This window comes from Maylandia zebra, linkage group LG3, assembly GCF_041146795.1.
Source record: "Maylandia zebra isolate NMK-2024a linkage group LG3, Mzebra_GT3a, whole genome shotgun sequence".
Taxonomy (NCBI): domain Eukaryota; kingdom Metazoa; phylum Chordata; class Actinopteri; order Cichliformes; family Cichlidae; genus Maylandia; species Maylandia zebra.
The window spans coordinates 10823453-10848338 of NC_135169.1; the positions used below are offsets into that span (position 1 = coordinate 10823453).

A 24886-nucleotide genomic window follows, 5' to 3' on the forward strand; every position below is an offset into this window, starting at 1 on the left:
AGCTTCTACCTGATTAGAACATAATGATTTGTTTTCTTTTGATAAAGCAAGGCTAGGCTAACAGTTTCCCCTGGTTCCACAGTTTATTTTAATCTAGGATCAATTTGTCCTCGGCCTCTCTGTAAAGAGATGAATCTGATCTGAATCTGGATCAGAGGAAGACAAAGACGTTTCCCAAAATGGTGGACTGGTAAATATACTAAGATATCTACAAGTGGTGACTAAAATGTTCCTGGGTAAGTTTCCATCAGAGACCTTGTACATGACTGTTGCTCAGGGTTAATTGACCAGGACTGCAGAGGCTTCAGAAGTTGCCTTTGAATCCTCTGGTTTAAAAATTTCTTCAGCATTAAATGAATCCAGTGACAGTTGTCAGTATTTCTGCTGCTGCACAGCAAACAGTAACTGCTCAGAGTTCATTCAGCAAACTTGATTTTCAAATCACAAGTTCAAACAGCACGTATGCTGCTGCCACTGAAAAACTTGGTTTAACACAGTAACAGTAACCTGAAGCGTCCATCAAACTGACCAATCATATTAGGACCCTCTTCCTTTGGACTCCGCCCTCCAAACAGTCCAGAGTCAGCCGATTTGTGTGAGCGGGATTGGAGAGTACAGACTTATGAGCGAGAGCGTGAATCTGCTGCACCGCTGAGGTCGACACATGCAGGTTGTTGAATTACACAGCAGGAATTCAATTGGGCTCTTGACTACCCTTTTTTCCCCCAAACAAGAACATTTATTATGAAAGTTAATTTCACTAAAAACTGCTGGAATTTGAAAGAAGAAAGAACATGGAGTCCATCAAAGGAAATCAATCTGAGTTTCTTTTTGTTTCCTGCTTGAGAGATGATCCTGTATAAATGTATTTCCTTTTTTCAGGCTTTTTGTGACCAAAGTCAGATTGTGTCAAACACTTATCTAATTCAAGTCAAGCTTAAACACGCTGTGATCAGTTAATGTTGAGTTAGAGAGTTTCTATAAATCTATATTCTTCACGCAACAACTGGACAAGAAGCAGATGTGATTCCAGCAGACTGATGTTCAGAGTCCAGCTGTGGCTTCAACAGCTTGTTGTTCAAAGTTTCATCATATCAGCAGCTCATGACAGGAAATGGAAAAGTCACTTAGAATGATCATTTCTATCAGCTTTTTATATTCTCAGGTAAAGAGCAGACACATGGTATGTAGCTATGAATTATGGGACAGTATCTATCAGTCATATCCTTTCATAAAGGATACTCCAGTGTCTTCTCTGCTAAAGGAGGTAATAAAGGAAGAATTGAAGCACCTTTCCTCAGTTTTTGGAGAATTCAAGCAGCTCTTATTGTTTTTCATGCTTCCCGTGCCTGCTTTGGATTTCTGTTTGATGGACTTTGTGTTTCCTGATGTTCGGCTTTTGTGTTTTGGCCACTAAAGCTTCCTTTTGTCACTTCCTCACCTGCCTCTGCGTCTTTCACCTGTCCTTGGTATTTTTTTTACCTTTCATACAGAGCATTTCAGGGTGCTTGCATTTGGAACATTTTGCTGTAAAGAAACATATAACATGCAAAAAAAGTATCTCTCCATGCAGGTGAAGCAAGCCATCCTTAAGCCATGACAAGAGAAAATCATCCAAGAAATTCCTGGAATATTAGGAGTGAAAACAATCCATGTGATCTTAACCCAACTGAACATTTCACTTGCTGAAAACTAAACTTTGGACAGAAAGGTCCACAAACAAACAGCAACTTAAAGCTGCCACAGTAAAGGCCTGGCAGAGCATTAAAAAGGAGGAAACCAGCATCTGGTGATGTCCATGAATTCAAAACTTCAGGCTGTCATTGGCCAGCAAAGGGTTTTTATTATTAGTATTAGAAATGAAGATTTATTTTCACTTATTTAAATTGTCCAATTGCTTTAGAGCCTCTAAAATCAAGGGATTGTTTTAAGAAAATGCTTTAGTTCCTCACATTTTATTATGTTCAACACACTGAATTAAAGCTGAAAGTCTGAACTTCAACTGAGTTTTTTCATTTAAAATTCACCGTGGTAATCAAAATGACAAACTGTTGTCTCTGTCCAAATATTTTTGGACCTAACTGTAGGTCTACTTTTAATGAAACTCTCAACATGACTTATCAGTTATCATTAATGTTCCTGCAAACAGACTCCTTGGAGACCCCTACATAAATATCCATGTACTATCCAGCTAGACTAGTGTGTCTGTCCCTGAAAATATTCCTGCTTGTGTGATTGTTCATGTCTCATCTGCAGGAAACAAACAGGAAGTGAGTGAAGGACACAGGAAATGTTTCCAGCTCTTCCTCCTCTATCAGCCATTCTCTCCATACCTGAGAGTGTCCAGTCTCCAGCCTTGATCCTTCAGTCTAGCCGACAGCAGCTTCATTCCTGAGTCACCTGGATGATTGTAGCTCAGGTCCAGCTCTCTCAGATGGGAGGGGTTGGAGCTCAGAGCTGAGGCCAGAGAAGTACAGCTTTCCTCTGTGATCAGACAGCCTGACAGACTGCAGACACACAAAACAACAATCCATCTGTCAGCAATCACTTTCTGTTTGTCACATATAATAACATCTATCCATTTACATCCACAGTGTAAGGTAACAGCCTCCAATATTAGAGAGAAAGCCCCAACAATCAGACAATCCACTGTGAGCAGCACTTGGTGATGGTGGGAAGAAGAACTCCCTTTGACACAAAGATCCTCCCAGTGAAAACAGGCTCCAGGAGGAGCATCTACCATGACTGGTTGCAGGGTGAGGGGAAAGAGAAGAGATGAGCTCAGAGAGACAAGAACAAAACAGAGAGACAAAAGTTAAGGACACGCAGTAGTGACATATAAAAGCATCAGGAGTGAAAAGAGGGGAGAAGAAAGCAGAGGCCAACAAACAGCTGTAAACCTGTGTGCTTATTACAGTAAACACAGCAGTCTGTTCTGTTTGACTAAACTGATTTATTGTGTGTCTGTAGTTGTGTTGTGAACTGTGCTGGGCTCGTCTGTGTCCCCGTTTAACAGAACAGCATCTTCAAGACACACAAATGCTTCCAGTGTTTCAGTTTGACGAAGCCTCGCTTTGCCCATCGCTGCCTTTAAAACAGTGTTTGTGCTGCCAAGGACATCTTGTATTGGTCTCATGTCATGAAGGGGAGTGTTTCAGGAGGCAAACTGAACCTTTGATGAGTTTGGTGTCTTAAACTGAGGAACAAAAGGACACGAGGAACAAACTAAAGAGAATCTAAAAGAGGCCGGCAGCACATAAGGAAGAGAAACTGACACTGACATAAAGACTGAGGGAAGGACAGAGCCATCTATACAGCTGAGGTCATCACAGGAGGGTCATGTGACACAGAAGAAACTCATCTAGACAACGTCTGACACCAGAGACCATACTTACCAAAATAAAACAGGTTGACAGGCTGACTAATGACATTTCGTTGTCATTGCACTGTCTACTAGAGTGCTTGAGAGAGGTCAAAGACTGGCTCTCCGACAACTCTCTTATATTGAATGAGAAGAAAACAGAAATCGTGCTGTTCGACAACCAGACTTCAGAGGGCCAATTTACTGATACTCGTGGACCCCTTGCTGCCTTTCTTTCTGGTACTGTTAGCAACGTAGGTGTTCTCTTTGACAGCTCCTTTAAGTTTGACAAACAAGTATCCTCTGTAGTTAAACCTAGTTTCTACCAATTGCGTCAAATTTCAAAGGCCTAGCACTACGTACCGCACAAGGACCTTGAGAAACTAATCCATGCTTTTGTGACCCCTAGATTAGACTACTGTAATTCCCTTTACTTTGTTCTCCAGTCCACCCTTCTTCATAGATCGCAGCTTGTCCAGAACGGTGAGGGACGCCTTCTGACTGGAACCGCAAGGTTTGCCTCTATTAACCCAGTCCTCGCTGACCTGCATTGGCACCCTGTCAAATGCTGAATTGAGTTTAAAATTCTGTTGCTTACCTTTAAAATGATAAACAATACTGCACCGTGCTACCTCACTGAACTCCATATACCCCTATACCCCTAAGATCATCAGGACAATGACTCATAGTGCAGCCTAGATCCTGGCTAAAGACCAGAGGTGACCATGCTTTTGGAACAATCTTCATGCTGCTATTTGACTCCATCTATTAATTTAAATCTCAGTTAAAAACATACCTGTTTGACCAAGCGTTTTCAGTTAGTGCACATCCCCTATATTTTACCCTTATGTTACTTATCTTCTACTAATGTCCCACTGTATAAATACCTCCACCTTATATTTATGAATACCCTGTAATTTTATCTTCTAAACTATACTCTGTTTCATTTCTTATTTTGTCTGTACCTTTTTGGGTTTTTGTACTCTGTTATAGCCTTTTATCTTTTATCTTATGTTTTAACCTTTGGTGTACCTTAGGTTTTAAATGTGCTACATATATATAGTTGTATTGTATTGTATTGTATAGTATAATGAACAACCATGAGTGGAACAGCGGAGTGAACTGAGCAGCAGGAGGGAGGGTGTTTCTCCAAAACATGTGTCCATCACAATTATAGACAGTTGTGTATAATACGTACCTTGTTCATATTTGTCCAACACTTTTTTCTGTCAGTGTTTCACAGAATATCATCAAAGAGTCATGACAGTGACCATTAATGTCACTGTGGAGAGGCTTATTCCAGCATCACTGACTTCATGGTTCCAGTTTCCATCACTAAAGACTACATGTGGTAATGCTGCTGTTAGCCATGTTAGCACGTTAGCTCCAACAGGTGGTCAGTGTGAGAGCAGAACATGATATCAGTGACATCCAAAGAAGGAAGGAAGACACTGTTGAAGGCAGCGAGCTGTGACTGCTGTGAACAGTGTTCTCACACTCTTTTCTCCCTGTGTCAACATACATGAGGCTGTTTCAGCTGCTTAGTTATTCAGTGCAACACACCACAAACACCTTTATACAGCTAAATATACTGAGAGCACACTGCTGTGGTTGCTGTGGTAACCATCCATATATCCAGCTGTTTGGGGCCGAGTCTGCTTCCTCATCCTTGGGGAAAAACCATCAAAGTTTGATGTGGTTTTTTTTGTTTTATTTGTTGTTCTGCACACTGTGAAACAAAGCTAGAAGCCACTGTGGAACAGTGGGGGACTCAAACCCAGGGCCCAACCTGCTACAACAACGGCCACAGTCAGAAGGATTTTATTAAGTCTCATTTTCTGTTCATTAGGAAAAAATCAATAATGAAGAGCACATGTTTATAGATGCACATTCAGACCAATGATAACAGTCCATTCACACTGACCTCCACCTTTTTCAATGTGAGTAAACACATCATGGTTCTGGTGCTGATGTGGTATCTGGGACAGGTGATGATTTTGAACTCAGTCTGAGGTTTGATTACACTGACCTGCACTGCTTTATCCTGTTTATGACACATTTATACCCAAAGCCTCAGCTGGATAACAAAGAACGAGGAAAAACACATTTGTTGAGACAATTGTTAACAAATGTGGCGAGAGTGTTGAGTGATGTTAACACAGCTACACAAACACCTCAAACTCATCATTATGCTCAGTGTCTCAATAATGGCATATTGAATAGAAATAAAACAAAGATAAATATGTTGTAGTTAACCACTATAATGAATCGGAAAATACAATAACATGATTCTAATAACAGCCTCACTTTGTAAAGAGTCTGACTTTGGATGTGTGTTTGTGGTGCAAGATGTGGGTGAAAGTTACACAGATTATGGGGATAAGAGCATCTTTAGGCCTGACTGTGCTCATCGTACCTCCAACCTCACCAAAGATAACAACTAAATCAGTATTAGCTCAATAACATTTCCTGCAGTTAAAGTGCAATTAAAATGTGGACATTCACTTTTAAACCTTGTGTCAAACAATAAAAAATAAAAGTCTGAGTATTATTCTTTATGCACACAGCTCTTGCAGATTACTCCAGCCTTAATAATAATAATAATAATAATAATAATAATAATAATAATAATAATAATAATAATGATAAAAATAACCTTTCCTTTGATCAAATGTTCAGGCTACTAAACTCATCCCAGAAATAACAAGTGACACCATCAATAGTGTAGCTACCTTTAACAGGTGGCGCTGATAGGATTTGACCTATAAGGCTACTGCGGTTACTTCTTATCAGGGTTAGTAGGGAAGACATCTGGAGGAGGTAGTTAGTAGTGGGTAGTTAGTACCGGGCCAGTCCCCTCCCCAACATTGGCTCCAGAACCGTGTATTATCTACTGGGTAAGACTGACTGTTTTATCAAACTATGGCCATTACTGCTGTGATCATTTGCAGCCCAGTGTGCCGCTCTCTCTGCTGAGATGAACCACGGGAGCTCACCCAGTCATCCCTTTCTTTCTCTCAAGAAGAAGTGAAATGATTTTATTTATTATGTTAGGAGTCTAATATTCTTTAAATCAAACTGTAATGAATGTACTGTAAAACATTTCAGAATACAGACAGAATATAAACAGACAGAAACCAAGCAAGGAGATTTAGTGGATGAAAGGTTACCTGTTTATACAATAATATAATTCACATTTCAAATGATCATCTGTGGAAAAGTTTGAATCCTGACCTGAGAGTTTCCACTGCACACTGTGAACTCTTTAGTCCAGCAGACAGAAGCTTCACTCCTGAATCCTGCAGGTCAGAGTTACTCAGGTCCAGCTCTCTCAGACTGGAGGACTGGGAACTGAGGACTGAGCACAGAGCTTCACAGCTTCTCTCTGACAGGTTACAGCCACTCAGTCTGAAATATAAAATAAAATATATAAAACAAATATGAACGGAAAGGTTGTTAATATATTTCACAATATTAATTCTTGTCTTTCTATTTTAAAAGGAAACATTAACAAACTAAGATACATCATCATATGGATGAACTTGGATAAAATTGAATTGATCAGTTTTGAAAAACAAAACGTGATTTGATCTGACCTCAGAGTATTCAGTTTACAGTTTAAACTTTGTAGTCCAGCAGACAGAATCTTCACTCCTGAACCCTGTAGGTTTCTGATACTCAGGTCCAGCTCTGTCAGACTAGAGGACTGAGAACTGAGAACTGAGGACAGAGCTTTACAATTTTCCTCTAAGAGTTCACAGATTTTGAGTCTGAAATTAAAAACATGAACAAAGACTGTTGTTAAAATGTAATAAGGATGCAATAACTAATCCTGTAATTTAAAGAATCCTTATTGTTTCTTGCTGAGCAGGTTAGTAAAACTTTACTTCAACTTAGAAATGATTAAAAATGTGACGAAAAAATCAAAAATGCAAACAAAACAAAAAAAGAATAAAAATTGATCTGACCTCAGAATATTCAGTTTGGCGTGTGGACTCTCCACTGCCACAGACAGAAGCTTTACTGCTGAATCATTGAGGCTGTTGGTACTCAGGTCCAGCTCTCTCAGACTACAGGACTGGGAGCTGATGACTGACAACAAATGCTCACAGTCTTCCTCTGACAGGTTACAGCTGCTCAGCCTGAAAAAAATAAATAAATATTTGTCATCAAATGAAATCTACTTAGGTGTTGAACCTAGATTATGAATATAATAATTATGTGTACACTATAATGTAATATTAGCCAAAACTATTTTTTAGAAACATTTAAGTGTAGAAAAAGAAAAATACTTAAAATCTGTAGAAACACAATAATGCCAGTGTATCTAAATGGAAACCAGTGAAGGGCAGGTAGATTTAGTGACACTAGTTCAGTGTCTGCAGGCATAGGCCTGTGGGTACTACAGTACTACTGTAAATGTACTTATAACTAATTTATCACATCCTGTACTTGCTGCAGACTCTCGTTTCATTTTCTGTCTAAAACAAGCTGCTATGGCTCATTCCCCTTTAAAGCCCCACCCTCCATAAGGTCCAAGCGTTAATTTCATAAAGCACACTGAAGAGCAGCAGCCAGTCATCATGAGCTGTCCTCCACCTTCTGGTTTAGAAATTCTAAAAAACTGTGAACATTATTGGAAGTAAAATCATCTCAGATACATTTTTAAATTTTAGATGCACAGCAGCAAAGTTCACAGCAGGACGTCTCTGTTCAGTAATTCTTATGCTCATTACCTGTTTACTGTGAAGAACATTGATTTTTAAACACTATCTCTATAAAAGCCTTCATGTTAAAAGGTGTGTATAAAGGGGATGAGCTGAAATGCAAACTTCATGGAGAATGATATTTCCTGACAGCAAACAAAGGTAAAGTAGAGATCAATCCAGTCTCTTCCACTTAGCCCACAGAGAGACAGAGAACACCTAATTTATTTCCCATGATTTTAAGAATGAAGGGATGAGTTCACATTTACTTACAGAGCTTTGTTGGAGGCTTTGACCACTGGCAGCATTCTCAGAAGAGCCTCCTCTGAAGCAGAGTATTTCTTAAAGTCAAACTCATCCAGATCTTCTTCTGATGACAGTAACATGAAGGTCAGAGCTGAGCACTGAGCAGGAGACAGTTTACCTGTGGAGAGACTTCCTAAAGTTCTGTACTGCTGGATCTCCTCCACTAGAGAACGATCATTCAGTTCATTCAGACAGTGGATCAGATTGATACTTTTCTCTGCAGAAAGATTGTCATTGAGCTTTTTCTTGATGTACTGGACTGTTTCCTGATTGGTCTGTGAGCTACTTCCTGTCTGTGTCAGCAGACCTCGTAGGAAAGTCTGATTGGTCTGCAGTGAAAGACCCAGGAGGAAGCGGAGGAACAAGTCCAGGTGTCCATTTGAACTCAGTAAGGCCTTGTTCACAGCAGTCTGGTAGAAGTTTTTCTCTGCAGATTCTCTTGTCTCAGACTTCTGGGATGTTGTTTGTTGTTCTTGCAGCAGATTGAGTCCATAGTTGATGAAGGTCAGATGGACATGAAGAGCAGCCAGAAACTCCTGAACACTCAGATGGATGAAGCAGAACACCTTGTCCTGGTACAGTCCTCTCTCCTCTTTAAAGATCTGTGTGAACACTCCTGAGTACACTGAGGCTGCTCTGATATCGATGCCACACTCTGTCAGGTCTGATTCATAGAAGATCAGGTTTCCTTTCTGCAGCTGATCAAAAGCCAGTTTTCCCAGAGACTCCATCATCTTCCTGCTCTCTGGACTCCAGTGTGGATCTGTCTCAGCTCCTCCATCATACTTGACCTTCTTCACTTTGGCCTGAACCACCAGGAAGTGGATGTACATCTCAGTCAGGGTCTTGGGCAGCTGTCCTCCCTCTCTGGTTTCCAGCACATCCTCCAGAACTGTAGCAGTGATCCAGCAGAAGACTGGGATGTGACACATGATGTGGAGGCTTCGTGATGTCTTGATGTGGGAGATGATCCTGCTGGCCTGCTTCTCGTCGCTCACTTTCTTCTTGAAGTACTCCTCCTTCTGTGGGTCAGTGAACCCTCTGATCTCTGTCACCATGCCAACACATTTAGGAGGGATCTGATTGGCTGCTGCAGGTCGTGTGGTTATCCAGAGGCGAGCAGAGGGAAGCAGTTTCCCCCTGATGAGGTTTATCAGCAGCACATCCACTGAGGTGGACTTTCTAGGGTCAGTTAGGATTGTAGTTTTGTGGAAGTCCAGAGGAAGTCGACACTCATCCAGACCATCAAAGATGAACACAACCTGGAAGTCTTCAAAGCTGCAGATTTCTGCTTCTTTGGTTTCAGTAAAGAAGAGATGAACAAGTTCCACCAAGCTGAACTTTTCCTCTTTCAGCACATTCAGCTCTCTGAAGGTGAATGGAAATATGAACTGGATGTCCTGGTTGGCTTTGTCTTCAGCCCAGTCCAGGCTGTATTTCTGTGTTAAGACTGTTTTCCCAATGCCAGCCACTCCCTTTGTCAGCACTGTTCTGATTGGTTTATTTCTTCCAGGTGAGGCTTTAAAGATGTCTTCTTGTCTGATTGTTGTTTCTGGTCTGTCTGGTTTCCTGGATGCTGTTTCAATCTGTCTGACCTCATGTTCATCATTGACCTCTGCAGTCCCTCCCTCTGTGATGTAGAGCTCTGTGTAGATCTTATTCAGGAGGGTTGGGTTTCCTGCTTTAGCGATGCCCTCAAACACACACTTGAACTCATCCTTCAGCTTAGACTTGAGTTTAAGTTGACACCTCTGAAGAATCTCTGAATAAAAACAGTAGTTGAGATGATTAGTCTATTCTATGGTCCATACATTGCCAAAAACTTATATATCCATTTATTTGCATCTTAATAACTTTTGTTTAAATCTCATTAGATGTTTGTGTAGCATATGAGTTATACTTTTGAATTTCACCAAAACATGCTCTGTTTAATTAAATATTTCATTTTGTGTTTTAATCTCCTGCCTATGTAATCTGAGCCTGTGTGTGTTTGTGTGCACTGAGTGGTGACGTAGACTCGTGCATGTGTGCCCGGTTCACAGCTCCTTTCAGCATGGCCGGAAGTAAGTCACTGCCTCGTTGCTCTCAGCTGATGAAAGTTTATTAAGACCACAAGCTGCAATTTGAATATAGCCGAACTGCCGCATTTTGGTCTGTTGGTAACAGACTCGTTCGGTATAAGTTTTGTAGAGGGCAGATTTAGCTAATTTAACTTTTTTTAATGAGTTTTAGCCCAAAGATGCAGCTGTACCGTTTTCTTTTGTCAGGAGACACGCACAGATCACAGGTCTTTATTTCTATGTGTTGCAGGTATGGGGATGTGGTTTTTCATTGATTACCTTTGTGGTACAGTGTTGTATTGCCTGTTGGATGGTGTTTATTAATATGATTATATTTGAGTTTAAGGTTTGAATTATAAGCACCAAAAAGTTGGGTCCTGGTTATTAAGTTGAATTTGTTTGTCTGATTGTTCAATTATTTTTGAATTATTTTGTTTGCTTGATCCTATTCAATTATATCCTGTTTTTGATAATTTTTCTGATATATTATTTATTTTACGCTTTTTGTTGTTTTTTGAGAGCTTAATTGAAAATTTTAAAACAATTCATTGTATTTGATTCATTATATTCTAGTAGAGTAGATAAGGCTGCAGCATTATCACAGCACAGATCCTCCACAACGTGGCTGGAGGAGAGGTTTCATCACAGACGCACGATATGCACAGATCACATCTATCCATGTAGATAGAATATAATCCACCCACTGTTGTCATCTTCAATGCCCTGTACCAACAAGGAGCAGAGCAGCTACCCGAATGCTACTTCCACAGCGGTCGATCATGGAAATACGGTATCTAAGCAGATTCTTACTCTGGATGGCATTACCTTGGCCTCCAGTAACGCTGTGAGGAACCTTGGAGTCATTTTTGACCAGGACATGTCCTTCCTTGCACATATTAAACAAATATGTAAGACTGCTTTCTTCCATTTGTGCAACATCTCTAAAGTTAGAAATATCCTGTCTCAGAGTGACGCTGAAAAACTAGTTCATGCATTTATTACTTCCAGGCTGGACGACTGTAATTCATTATTATCAGGAAGTCCGGAAAATCCTGCTACTCACATACAAGGTCTTAAATAATCATCTTATCTTAATGACCTTGTAGTACCATATCACCCTATTAGAGCACTTCACTCTCGCTCTGCAGGCCTACTTGTTGTTCCTAGAGTATTTAAAAGTAGAATGGGAGGCAGAGCCTTCAGTTTTCAGGCCCCTCTTCTGTGGAACCAGCTTCCAGTTTGGATTCAGGAGACAGACACTATCTCTACTTTTAAGATTAGGCTTCAAACTTTCCTTTTTGCTAAAGCATATAGTTAGGGCTGGACCATGTTGCACTGATTTTGAAAGAGTAAGTAAGTAAGTAAGTAAAATTTATTTATATTTTTTCACAGATAAAAATCACAAAGTGCTTTACAACACAGGAAATGGAAATATAAAAAATATAACAGTAAATAAAACAATGTAAAACAATAAAACTATAAAAACAGCATAAGAAGAAATTAATCAAATGCTTTTCTAAATAAAAATCTTCTCTTGGTGCCTGTTAAGAGACGTGCTGCAGCATTCTGCACAGTCTGAAGACGATTTAAGGCTGATTTGTTAAAACAAGTAAAAAGGCCATTACAGTAGTCTAAATGAGATGAAATAAAAGCATGAATAATCATCTCAAGTTCAAGCTTTGACACCATTAGTCTGAGTTTTGAAATATTCAGTAAATGATAAAAACAGTTTCGGACCAGCTGCTCGAGCGACATCGAGCTGTCAAATATGACACCGAGATTTCTAAGGCTTGATTTTACGTAAGGGTCTAAGAAGCTGATATGCTGTCTGATTTCTGGGACCATGTGGTCTGGAGCAATAATTAAAGTTTCTGTTTTATCAGAGTTTAGTTGGAGAAAATTGTCATTTAACCATTTGTTGATTTCTGTCAGCCAATTACTTAAATTAGACAATTTATAAAACTCAGACATTTTGAAGGAACAGTATGGATGTCGTCAGCATAGAGATGATAGGAGATATATTTATAGCGCCTAATAATTTGGCCTAGGGGGAATACATAAAGTAGAAAGAGAATTGGACCCAGGACAGATCCCTGTGGTACCCCACATGGCAAAACTGTTGATTCTGATGTGACATGATTCATGCAAACAGTAAAAGATCTCTCAGACAGATATGATATAAACCATTTTAAAACAACACCAGTAATCCCAAACAAGTTCTCGAGTCTGTTTATCATGATACTGTGATCTACAGTGTCAAAAGCAGAGCTGAGATCCAGCAGGACCAGCACTGTGTATTCTCCAGAGTCTGCTGCCATCAAGATATCACTAGATACTCTAAGTAAGGCCGTTTCAGTGGAATGCAATTTACGAAAACCAGACTGGAAAGTGTCCATAACAGCATTTTTATCCAGGAAATAGTTAAGTTGTTCTAGTACTACTTTTTCTAAAAGTTTCGATATAAAAGGCAATTTGGATATTGGCCTATAACTGTTAGGAAGAGATGGATCCAGCTGGGGTTTCTTTAATATTGGCTCAACAACAGCTTGTTTAAAGAAGCTGGGGACTGAGCCAATGTGAAGAGAAGTATTTATCATTTCCACAATACAGGGGCCAATTGAATCAAACACACTAGTGAAAAATGAAGATGGAAGGACATCAAGGGGGCTTGAAGTCTGTTTTATATGACAAAGCAGGCCTCTGATGTCTTGTAATGTAACAGGAGTAAAATAGGACCAAGTATCAGAGGAGAGCAAGTTGAAAGTCTGATATTGAGAAGATGATGGAGAGATATTAGACCTGATGGCAGTGACCTTATTTCTGAAATAGTTCATAAACTCATTGCATTCAGACGTTGAGTGAACTGGTGCACAAGGAGCATCAGGAGAAACAATGCTCTTAATTGTTTTAAACAAGAATTTAGGATCTTTCTTTTTTTAGGCTATGAGGTGTGAAAAATACTCTGTTCTGGCATTTTTCCACATGTCATTTAGCAAGAGGATAGATTCTTTAAGGTGTAACTTATAAACCTCAAGTTTGGAAGCCTTCCACAAACGTTCTAGCTTGCGACAATATCTCCTGAAATTACGAATGTTTTCATTTAACCAAGGATGAGATTTCAAACGTAGGACAGTACTTTTTTCCAGAGGTGCCACTATGTCTAAAATAGAATTACACTGGTTATTAAAGGATGAGACAAGAGAGTCCAGATCATTGTAAGTCATTTCAGCGTCAAACATGGCAGAGAACCTTTTGCCGGCGTTCTGGTTTATGATTCGCCTTTCAATCGTTATTTTGGGAGCCGGGGGATCCAAATAAAACGACAAGTTAAAATAAATGCAGCTATGGTCACTCACATGGACATTTTCCACACGAATGTCATTTATATTTAAACCCAAGGAGAAAACAAGGTCCAATGTGTGACCCTTTACATGTGTAGGGCCAGAAACATGCTGCATAAAATTAAAAGACTCTGTGATAGTCATGAAGTCAGCAGCCATATTACAGGATGCATCATCAATATGAAGGTTAAAATCTCCCAACATTACCACCTTCTCTACTTTAATAATGGATGATAGGAGGTCGTTAAATTCAGTTAAAAAGACTCCGGCAGGGCCAGGAGGTCGGTAGATTAAAATACAATAAAAGGTGTGCAAAGAGCCGACCTTGATCATCTGAAGTTCAAATGAGGTAAAAGAATCCGAGTTCATCAGTCTGCATGTGAATTTGTCCTGGTGCACAACAGCGAGACCTCCGCCACGTCCCGAAAGACGTGGAGTTCCGATGACGGAGCAGCCAGTCGAACAAATTTCCTTCAGATGTATATAATCCACGTTTGGTTGCCACGTCTCAGTTAAACACAAGAAGTTGAGAGATTCCTTTATAAAAAGATCGTTTAAAATAAACGATTTGTTTGTGATTGAGCGAGTGTTGAGCAGGGCAAACCTGATTGAAGACGTGTGCGCACCTCTACACCTGTTACGCCGGGCGGGGACTTCAGGGCTAGCAGAAGCTAATATCCATAGAGGTACATCACCTCTGCCATCAAAACGGCGGTCGAAGGAGGGACGCCAAGTGAACATGGGGCCATCAGACCATAGATTCCGAGCTGGGAACTGAAGTGTAGCGTCGGCACCAGGTGACAGTAGATGAATTGGTCGTAGGCACCGGGATTCTTCCCACATCCAAGAAGCTAATCTTCGGTACCTTCTCAGTCGCACCTGGACACCGGCCCTGGTTCCCCTACTTCTTCTTTTCTTCGTGTTAAATCCCACCGATATGTTCGGAAACATGCACTCAGGTGAGGAACACACAAAGGGTGGAGGGAAAAATTTCCTGTAACTGTCCCAGCTGTCAAAGTAGCTCTCCATTGAATCTTTGATATACAACATCGTGCCCCGATCATAAGTATTGGTGGCAGAGACAAAATCAAAACACAGGATGGTAAAAATAATATTGCAAGTGACAATAGCGGCCAGTATAAAACTATATCAGCGAGCTGTACTAGCGGCACAAGCGGCGAAGCCAAACACAGGCGCCATCTTGTGACACAAGTAAGAGTGAAGGTCTAAATGTTTTATGAAGTCATTGTATAACTTTCTCAAAGCATGATTTGTTTGACTATTTCTGATAAGAGCTCTGATTGGTCAGCTCAGAGTTCGTGTGCTTCTGCCTCATGCATGCCTCTTCAGACAGACTGATGAATTCTTACCTTCTGATTCTGATGGATGTGATGAGGCTGAGGGAGTTCCTGTTGGAGGAAAGTGCACCTTAAATCATGAGCTTTTTAAAAATCAAAACCTGTGTGGATTCAAAATAATGTAAATGTAATATTTGTACTCAAAGGTTATTTGAGGAGGAAAGAGAAAACTAAGAAGGTCAATATATACAATAAATTATGAGAATGTTGTGTCTTCCTAACACACTGACTGTTTGTTTATTTTTTCTATGACTGACCTTTTTTCATCTTCTTTAAAATCAACTCTGCCACCTTCATCACATGGTCAGTAGGATATGTTTCCACCATGAGATCCACCGTTGCCGTTCTGTTCGCTTTCTCCAGGCGGCTCTTTTTGATGGGGGTGAAATCATCTCCATTCTGCAGGTACCAGTGGAAACGGTCAAGCTCCTCTTCTCCCAAATCATCCAGCATGCCCAGCAGCTGCTCCTGAACAGACGCCTCCATCTTTGACCTGTAAATCATTAAAAAAAAATGAATCACGGTCTCAGCAGACTTTTTTTTTTTACTTACACATTTCCCAGCAGATTGCATGTTTAATCTGGATTATTTAGAATTTACTTATGACTGTCTTTTCTGGATGGATTATTCTGTGGTGAGAATAACATCACACACTGAATGGTAAAGAATCAATAATGAGTAAAATACAGTAGGGGCCAGCCTTGTGGAGAGCCGGTGTTAAGGCTGAGGGAAGACGAGGCCCCACGCTGAACACGGTCTGACAGGAAGTCTCTGATAAAGGTGGTAGAAGGAACAATTTCAGAAAACAGCTTAAAATCAGCTGAAATATATCAAAAATATAATATGAAGTCAAACAAACAAAAAAAAAAAGACTCAACAAAAAGATTAACACTCAAACTAGTTTTATCATGATTATACTGGCACCAGTTTGACATCAGGTTTCTAAATCTGCTCTGGAACATGGTATCAAGAAGAAATTGTCATATAAACGTTCCAATATATCTGATGATGGGGTAACTCTGGTCCTTGGAGATATTCTCAGGTCGTGGATAATTTTGCCGCAAAATACGGCAGAAGGGAGCGGCTGAAGAGTGAACTTTCAAATGTAAGTACTGAATATGACGTCACTTATTTATGTGTGAATGTTTAATAATCAGGAACATTAAAACATTACTGTTGGCCACATGTCGGCAAAGTTGTGTGACATTAGTGATGTTTGTACTTTCAGCTTTTACTTGGTTTTAAAGCCTTTACTTCTAAATATATATATAGTCGACCTTAATCTCACAGAGATGTGATGATTTTGTGGATAATTAAAGTCAGTCATATATCCACAAACACAACAGGCTGAAAGTCAGTGATGCTGCTCGGTTTGCAGTCCTGAATATCACGGCACAAGCAGGATTCACTGCACTGTTAATGTTAGCTATGTTATATTGCTGCCTCTGTTCGGTGGTGTCGAGCCAAACGGACTTTAACGTGTGTTTGAACGAGCTGACGGTTCACTCGTTAAGCTGAAAGAAAGATGCTTTAATCACAGCAGTCACACATGTGTCCACTGCACCATCTGGAACTCTTCTTGTTTCGTAATAACACAAACACTAAATCCTGCTTCTCTGGTGCTGTTGTGTAGCAGTGTGTACACCTGAGACTGTCACCTGTCTGTCTGTCCTGCACTCTCTCTCTGTTTCTTTCTCTCTGATTGTGGAATAAAAGTATGAACATGTATTTATAAGTTACACTTGTGTTTGAATCCTGCAGCTTATCACACATTTGATTTCCATGTGTGACGACTGCAAGTGTCCAGAGTGAGGACAGACTGAGGGACCCACTGCTGCACATCATCTGTGAGGCTTTGCAGCCCTGATGATCCACCAGGACAAACTCAGCAGTGTGTGAGGAAGAGGAGGAGGAAGAGCCAGCAGCAGCTGACAGATGGAGAGAATAGACAGACTGTTCCCTGTTTGTGAAGGACTGCTAGGAAAGTTTAACACAACTGTCTGTGCTGAATCAGACTTTATTGATCCCCATGGGGAAATTACTTGTTTTTCTCTGCATTTGACCCATTCACTCAGTGAAGCAGTGGGCAGCCCACTAAGCAGGCGCCCGGGGAGCAGTGTGTAGGGACGGTACCTTGCTCAGGGGTACCTCAGGGTAGCCGTTAAGTGGATTCGAACCGCCGACCTTCCGATCATGGGGCGACCACTTTACCTACTGAGCTATCCCTGCCCCTAATTAGGTAATGTTCAAATAATGTGATCATCCCAGTGTTTCCAGTGTGGGAGAAAGTACTCAGAGTACTCAGGGCCTTCAAGTTACACACTATGAAAGGCAGCAACAAGTTTAATGTTCAGAAACCTAAAGTCTGTATCAGCAGCAGGATGGAGCTAAAATAAATGTTGGTTTCAGTTCTATGAAGCTTTGAGTATTTTGGATCAGTAGCACTGCTGTGTGTGTTGCATCATATTGCTGTAACTGTTTATATGCTTTATATATTCTGAGCTAAGTTGATCTATAGTGTTACATCATATTCTATAAGGATGTTATGTGTTTGTAGACTTTCTGCCCAGTTTGACCCATTTAGCAGACGTCAGCCTGTTTAAGGCTCTGATATCTATTCTGTGTGACTTACAGCAGTTATGACATGGTCTGATTTTCTCACCCAATAAAGGAATATTTCATATATCAGTCTACTCTTCATTCTATCAGACACAGTTATCACAGCTCGTACATTTTGCTTTTTACACATGTATGTAAGCATTGAGCCAAATTTAGTAATGCCAACATACTGAAGGAACAATATTTGTCTCTTATATATAATACACCTATACACACTGTCAAAGATACTTGTCTTTGAGTGAAGATTTAAGGTGACAGGACATATAAATAACTTCAACTTGAATCTTTGACACAGAGTTCAAGCTCACTGCTGTAATGTATGTATGTATATATATATATATATATATATATATACAGCAGGATTTACACATACATTACCTCTTTGCAGGAGAGGAACCAATGCCCTTTGACGGGACACTGGGTGGAGGTCCAGGTGGGTCCCTGTGAATAATGATGGAGCAGTGATGTGAGTGCTGAGCTGTGACATGGAGAAGAGTCATGGACAGTTAGAGATGGTCATCTCACCTCTGCGCTTTGGTCTGGCTCTCATGTTCCCCACACAGAGTGCTTTTAGAGGGAGGGGCTCCCTCCTCTCTGTCCTCACACTGATCCATGCTGCTCAGCTCACACACACTTTCTACCTGCAGAGGAAACACAAATCATTCATGTGCACATCAGCTGAGATCCTCCTTTCATCATGTGTGCTGTCCAAATATCAGCTGCTTCTTTCCTGCTTCCTCTCAGTGTCAGCTGGATGCAGTCAGACAGCAGTGTGAAAATATTGGGTTACATCAATCATCTATATTTACAGTCATTTTATTTTTAAGGACAGACAGGAAACAGCAGCACAGCTGTGTGTGACTCTGATGGAGAGACGACGGTTTTCTTGAAATACAAACACACAGTTTGTTGTGTGAAGAACTCAAACAAGAGCTGAACAAACAGTAAAGTTCCTAAAGACAAACTGTTAAAGGAGGAAACAAAGCAAACTTACAGTTTCTTCACACCAACAACAAGCTCCACTCCACGATGTTCAGGAAGTGAAGGTAAACTTTGAGCCTAATGCGGCGTTTGAGGACACTCGGGAACATCGAAACATTGTGTGCTGTGTTCATATAAACCTCGGAAATTCCCAAACCTCTGGCAGGTCGTGATTTATTCCTGCTGATTTTCCTGTTTGAAGCACAAACATCCGTCATCACTTTGTTGTTCTTCTTCCTGCAGCGTTTGAATGTTTCAGCACTAAACTGATGTTTGTTCAAAGATCATTTCAACCTGTTGAAGTCATGAATGAAAGTGTAGACTGAGAGTGAATGTTGTGTTTGAAAAGCTAAATGTCCATTTTAAAGTGCTCGTGTGTAGGATTGTGTTTCCTTCCTTTGTGCAGTTCTTACAGGAAACATGTTTGAATGTTTCCTGTTCCCCTGATGCTTCTTCCTGTTGGATAAAGTTGGTTTGAATAACATGTTCTTATAGGTTTCAATGAACTTCAAGCTGTGATCCACTTACAAAACTGTCTCATGTTATTGGAACGATCCACATTTGCATCCATTCACGGTACATTTGACATGAAGACGTTTGTACACATGATGAAAGGACAGATGGTGTTTGTGTGTCCATCTTAAACTCAGTGTGGATGTTCCATCATGTAGAACGACTTAGAACAAAGTCTTTGGAACATTTGGAGAACACGTTTAGGAAAGTAACATCCTGGTAGAACATTTTCTTAAAGCAGAGCAGAGCTGCAACATGACTGTGAGGATTCAGAAGAATAAAGTCAGAATTCTTTATTATTATGAAGACTAAAGTGCACCTTAATGCTGCCGATGAACACACATGTTCTTTGTGAAAGCACGTGTGAGCACAGCTGACATGCACCACACTGACCCCACTCGCCCCATTTCTTCATCCACTTCTTGCTCTTGTGCTTGAAATGAGACGCAGCAAAAGTCAGAGGCTCTAAAATCCACACAAAGGGGGCTCGTTAGATCAGGATACTGGATGTGATCCATAGAAAACATGGAGAATACACCACATTATTTGAAGACATCTGTAGCACTGCCTCAGTTCTGGATGTTTCCACAGACTCCTCTATGCACCTAAAGGAAAGGTCAAAGGTCAGCAGCACATGTAGTTGGGACAATTCTTCAGTCGCACAAACTACACAATGATTTTCCTCCAATGACGACTTTTCACTTGCAGAAATGGTCCTGTGTGATTTCCAGGCTGTGATATAAAAACTAGTTCCTAATGGCAGCGACTCACTCAGTAAACATGTGTTTCCTTCACCAACCTCACACACAGATCCAATAAGATCAGGAAGTGGGCAGTATAGTACAATATGTGTTATTTTGTGCTGCCCAAACTAAAGATCTGCTGAAGTGTTGGAAATGATCCAGATGTTTATTTTGGACGATACAGCAGAAGATCAGACATGAAAGTGGAGATAACACAGAAGACCTGCAGCAAAGGTCAGAGGTCAGACTGGGCCCCTGGATTCCACAATGAGCCAATGATCATCAAGCAGTGACTAAAGCAGAGCCCTGACGTTCTGACATTCATCACACAGTCAGAACAAATGTCTGCTGATGACTTCATCTCATGAAACGACTGATAGATGTCAGTTCATTGATCAGCTGAGCTGCTGATCTTCATCGTCACAGAAACATTCAGCTTGTTTCAATCAGTAAACAACTCCCACTACTCCCAGTTTGAACTGTTCCCACTCAAAATGCTGTGAGAACAATGATCATTGTAGAACTTCACAAACATCACGTGTTGTTTTCCACATGTAAGATCAGCAAACACACAGAAACTTCCTGTTGCCACACACGGCCTCTAAAATCTCTTCCACGCTTTCTGTCTGAAGTCCACTCTCTGTGTCGGATCCACAGGAAACAACAAGATCTTACTAGAAAAATTTGCATTTCCTGCGAAAATGCAGTGTGGATGCTTAAAGCTGAAGCTGTATGCAAAAAGTAGCTGAAAAAGCTGAAAAGTTGCAGAAATTGTAAAAACTTTGCAGAAGCAAAAGAAGTTTGCTAAAATGGAATAACTTAGCAGAACTGCAATATCTTAGAGGAAACATAATACTTGGCAGAGATACAATAGCATAGCAGAATTTAGCAGAAATATTGTAACTTACCAGAAACATGATAACTTCTCAAAAATACAAGAATTTAGGAGAAATAGTATAAGATAACAGAAAGAATATATTTAGCCAAAAATACTTAAACATTACAGAACCACTATGATTTAGAAAAATAGTACAACAGAGCAGAAATATTGTGATTTACCAGAGACACTGTGATGAACTATGAATATTGTAATTTTAAATTAAGACTATGTTTTAGCACAAATATTATAATTTGGCAGAAATACTATAATTGAGCAGAAATACTATATTAAGCACAAATCCTATAAAAAGCAGAAATGGTATGATTAAGCATAAATACTACATTTAGTAGAAATACTTTGTTTTAGCACAAATCCCATAAAAAGCAGAAATACTGTACTATGATTTAGTAGAAAAACTATAATTAATCATAAATACTACATTTAGCAGAACTACTATATTAAGCACAAATCTTATAAAAAGCAGAAATACTATATTAAGCACAAATCCTATAAAAGCAGAAATAGTATATTAAGCACAAATCTTATAAAATAGCAGAAATAGTATGATTTAGCACAATAGTAATAAGTTAAACAGAAAAATTGGAAAAGCAAAATGGACAGCTGAAAAAATGCTGAACATGCTGAGGGTCCCTCAAATATACTTGTTAAATGACAAAAATCAGCAAAAAAATTTATGACAGCCACACAATTACAAATATGTACACATGAGGAAACACACATGCACAGAGAGACACACACACAAGATCCAATTCAGTCAACCAGTCTAACTATATTCAATTTAAATCCTACAATGACATGCTGCCAAATAAGGGCAGGGTCCTCTCTCTCCCACTAAACACACACACACACACACACACACACACACACACACACACACACACAGAGGGAGAGAGCTGCCGAATTTAAATCCACCAATCAGAGTGGCTGTTTACGTTTTCCCGCCAAAACAGGTGCATCTTTTTACACACGCAGCACAGAGAGGCACAGGATTATTGCAGTCTATTTCTCATAGTGAGGACTCCCCTCAAACAAATGACCATAATTTCCTAACCGTAGGGGCTAGAGCGGTCATTCTTACACCGTTTTGTTCAGAAGTGATTGGGGAATCTTCAAGTGTTGACAATTTATCATTAAAATATGAATTTTTAGAGATATATGACATGGATGACTTATTGACTTAGAAGCCACGAATTCCCCAATATGCAAATTTGAATGGCTCAGGCCACATATATGATTGGCTGGCTGGGAAGCCATGCAGGCCCTGATTTGTGGATTTGAATTCCTCAGCCCTGATATGATTGGCTGGCTTAGAAGCCATGAAGGCCCCAATATGCAAATTTGAATGCCTCAGGACACATATATGATTGGCTGGGAAGCCGTGCAGGCCCTGATTTGAAAATTTGAATGTCTCAGTCCTCAGAGAGGATTGGCTGCCTGGGGACCTGGCAGATATATATACAGAAATACTATGATTAAGCATAAATACTACATTTAGTAGAAATACTATGTTTTCGCACAAATACTATAAAAAGCAGAAATACTATAATTTAGCAGAAATACTATATTAGGCACAAATAGTATAAAAAGCAGAAATACTATATTAGGTACAAATCCTATAAAAAGCAGAAATACTATATTAGGCACAAATCCTATAAAAAGCAGAAATACTATATTAGGCACAAATAGTATAAAAAGCAGAAATACTATAATTTAGCAGAAATACTATGTTAGGCACAAATCTTTTAAAAAGAATAAATACTATAATTTAGCAGAAATACTATATTATGCACAAATCTTATGAAAAGCAGAAATAGTATGATTTAGCAGAAATACTGTATTTAGCACAAGTACCGAAAAGTACCAGAAATACTATGATTTAGCAGAATAGTAATAACTTACAAAATTACAAATATGGAGGCATATTGAAACAGAAATGCACAGAGGGACACACAAACACAGGCTCTAATCCAGTCAACCAGTCTAACTATATTCAATTTAAATCCTACAATGACATGCTGCCAAATAAGGGCAGGGTCCTCTCTCTCCCACTAAACACACACACACACACACACACACACACACACACACAGACAGACACAGAGGGAGAGAGCTGCCGAATTTAAATCCACCAATCAGAGTGGCTGTTTACGTTTTCCCGCCAAAACAGGTGCATCTTTTTACACACGCAGCAGCACAGAGAGACACAGGATTATTGCAGCCTATTTCTCATAGTGAGGACTCCCCTCAAACAAATGACCATAATTTCCTAACCGTAGGGGCTAGAGCAGTCATTCTTACACCGTTTTGTTCAGAAGAGATGGGGGAATCTTCCAGTGTTAACAATTTATCATTAAAATGTGAATTTTTAGAGATATATGACATGGATGACTTGTTGACTTAGAAGCCACGAATTCCCCAATATGCAAATTTGAATGCCTGAGGCCACATATATGATTGGCTGCCTGGGAAGCCGTGCAGGCCCTGATTTGTGGATTTGAATTCCTCAGCCCTCAGATATGATTGGCTGGCTTAGAAGCCATGAAGGCCCCAATATGCAAATTTGAATGCCTCAGGACACATATATGATTGGCTGGGAAACCGTGCAGGCCCTGATTTGAAAATTTGAATGTCTCAGTCCTCACAGAGGATTGGCTGCCTGGGGACCTGGCAGAAATATATAGAAATACTATGATTAAGCATAAATACTACATTTAGTAGAAATACTATGTTTTAGCACAAATATTATAAAAACCAGAAATACTATAATTTAGCAGAAATACTATATTAAGCACAAATCCTATAAAAAGCAGAAATAGGATGATTAAGCATAAACACTACATTTAGTAGAAATATTATGTTTGAGCAAAAATCCTATAAAAAGCAGAAATACTATATTAGGCACAAATCCCATAAAAAGCAGAAATAGTATGATTAAGCATAAATACTACATTTAGTAGAAATACTATGTTTTAGCACAAATAGTATAAAAAGCAGAAATACTGTAATTTAGCAGAAATACTATATTAAGCACAAATCTTATAAAATAGCAGAAATAGTATGATTTAGCACAATAGTAATCAGTTAAACAGAAAAATTGTAAAAGCAAAATGGACAGCTGAAAAAATGCTGAACATGCTGAGGGTCCCTCAAATATATGTTGCCCGGGGTCCATGTAGGGCATTAACAGGGAGAGGGGGGCACAAAGATATACTTTTCTTTCTTATTCTCATTAAAAATATTTAGCTTTTATTAAATAGCTATCTGAATCTTACAACCAAAGTTTGTATAATAATACACAAGATTGGCTGTAGACCATTGTTAATCATTCATAACACTGTGTAAAAATTAGAGATGGCACGATACCACTTTTTTGTGTCCGATTCCGATACCGATATCATAAATTTGGATATCTGCCGATACCGATATGAATCCGATATAGTGTTTTTTAATCAACAAAACTGTTTTTTTTTAATATCTTGCTGCATTTTGTATAACTTCATACTCAAGTTTAAAACAACAACTACACTAAAGCTATTCTGTTATACCTGTATGCAAAAAAAAAAAATAACTAATAGGGTTCCAACTCCCAGCAACAACATAAATAAATAAAAAATAGGGAACCACCCCTCATGATGCTTAATCGACGTAATCAACCTTAATTTGATGCAGTGTGAAAAATAAATGCACAGAAATCAATTATTTTTCAAGAAATATTAAATAGATTCAACATCTTTCTTCAACAAAATTGCAGACTGCACAGATGGTACCTTCCCAAAGTAAAAAGTACTATAGCTTACTAGGGTATATATATTAGACTTAATAGTCACTATATACAGTAATTGACTTCTATTCATTTTACATCAAATTAAAACTTTGGGTGTCAGATAATTATTTATTAAAAGCTCGACATTTTAAATGAGAATAAGAAAGAAAAGTATGTCTTTGTGCCCCTTTTCCCAGTTAATGCCCTATCGGCCCCCCTGGCTAAACTTTGCTA

The 24886-nt window shown here is 39.4% G+C and overlaps 1 protein-coding gene and 1 long non-coding RNA gene across 2 annotated transcripts; both read right to left on the minus strand.

Annotated features, from left to right (window-relative positions):
• Positions 1–2369: 2369 nt before the first annotated feature.
• On the minus strand, positions 2370–7122 carry LOC143414623 (uncharacterized). The gene is made up of 3 exons (XR_013095277.1): positions 6958–7122; positions 6596–6769; positions 2370–2507 (listed from the first exon to the last, which is right to left on the minus strand). It is a non-coding gene; the product is annotated as an uncharacterized LOC143414623 (long non-coding RNA).
• An 89-nt stretch (positions 7123–7211) lies between these two features.
• Positions 7212–15618, minus strand: LOC143416658 (protein NLRC3-like). The gene is made up of 5 exons (XM_076882107.1): positions 15390–15618; positions 15145–15183; positions 8341–10135; positions 7330–7503; positions 7212–7224 (listed from the first exon to the last, which is right to left on the minus strand). The coding sequence occupies exons 1-5, from the start codon at positions 15616–15618 to the stop codon at positions 7212–7214; spliced, it is 2250 nt and encodes a 749-aa protein (XP_076738222.1).
• Between the last annotated feature and the right edge of the window lie 9268 nt (positions 15619–24886).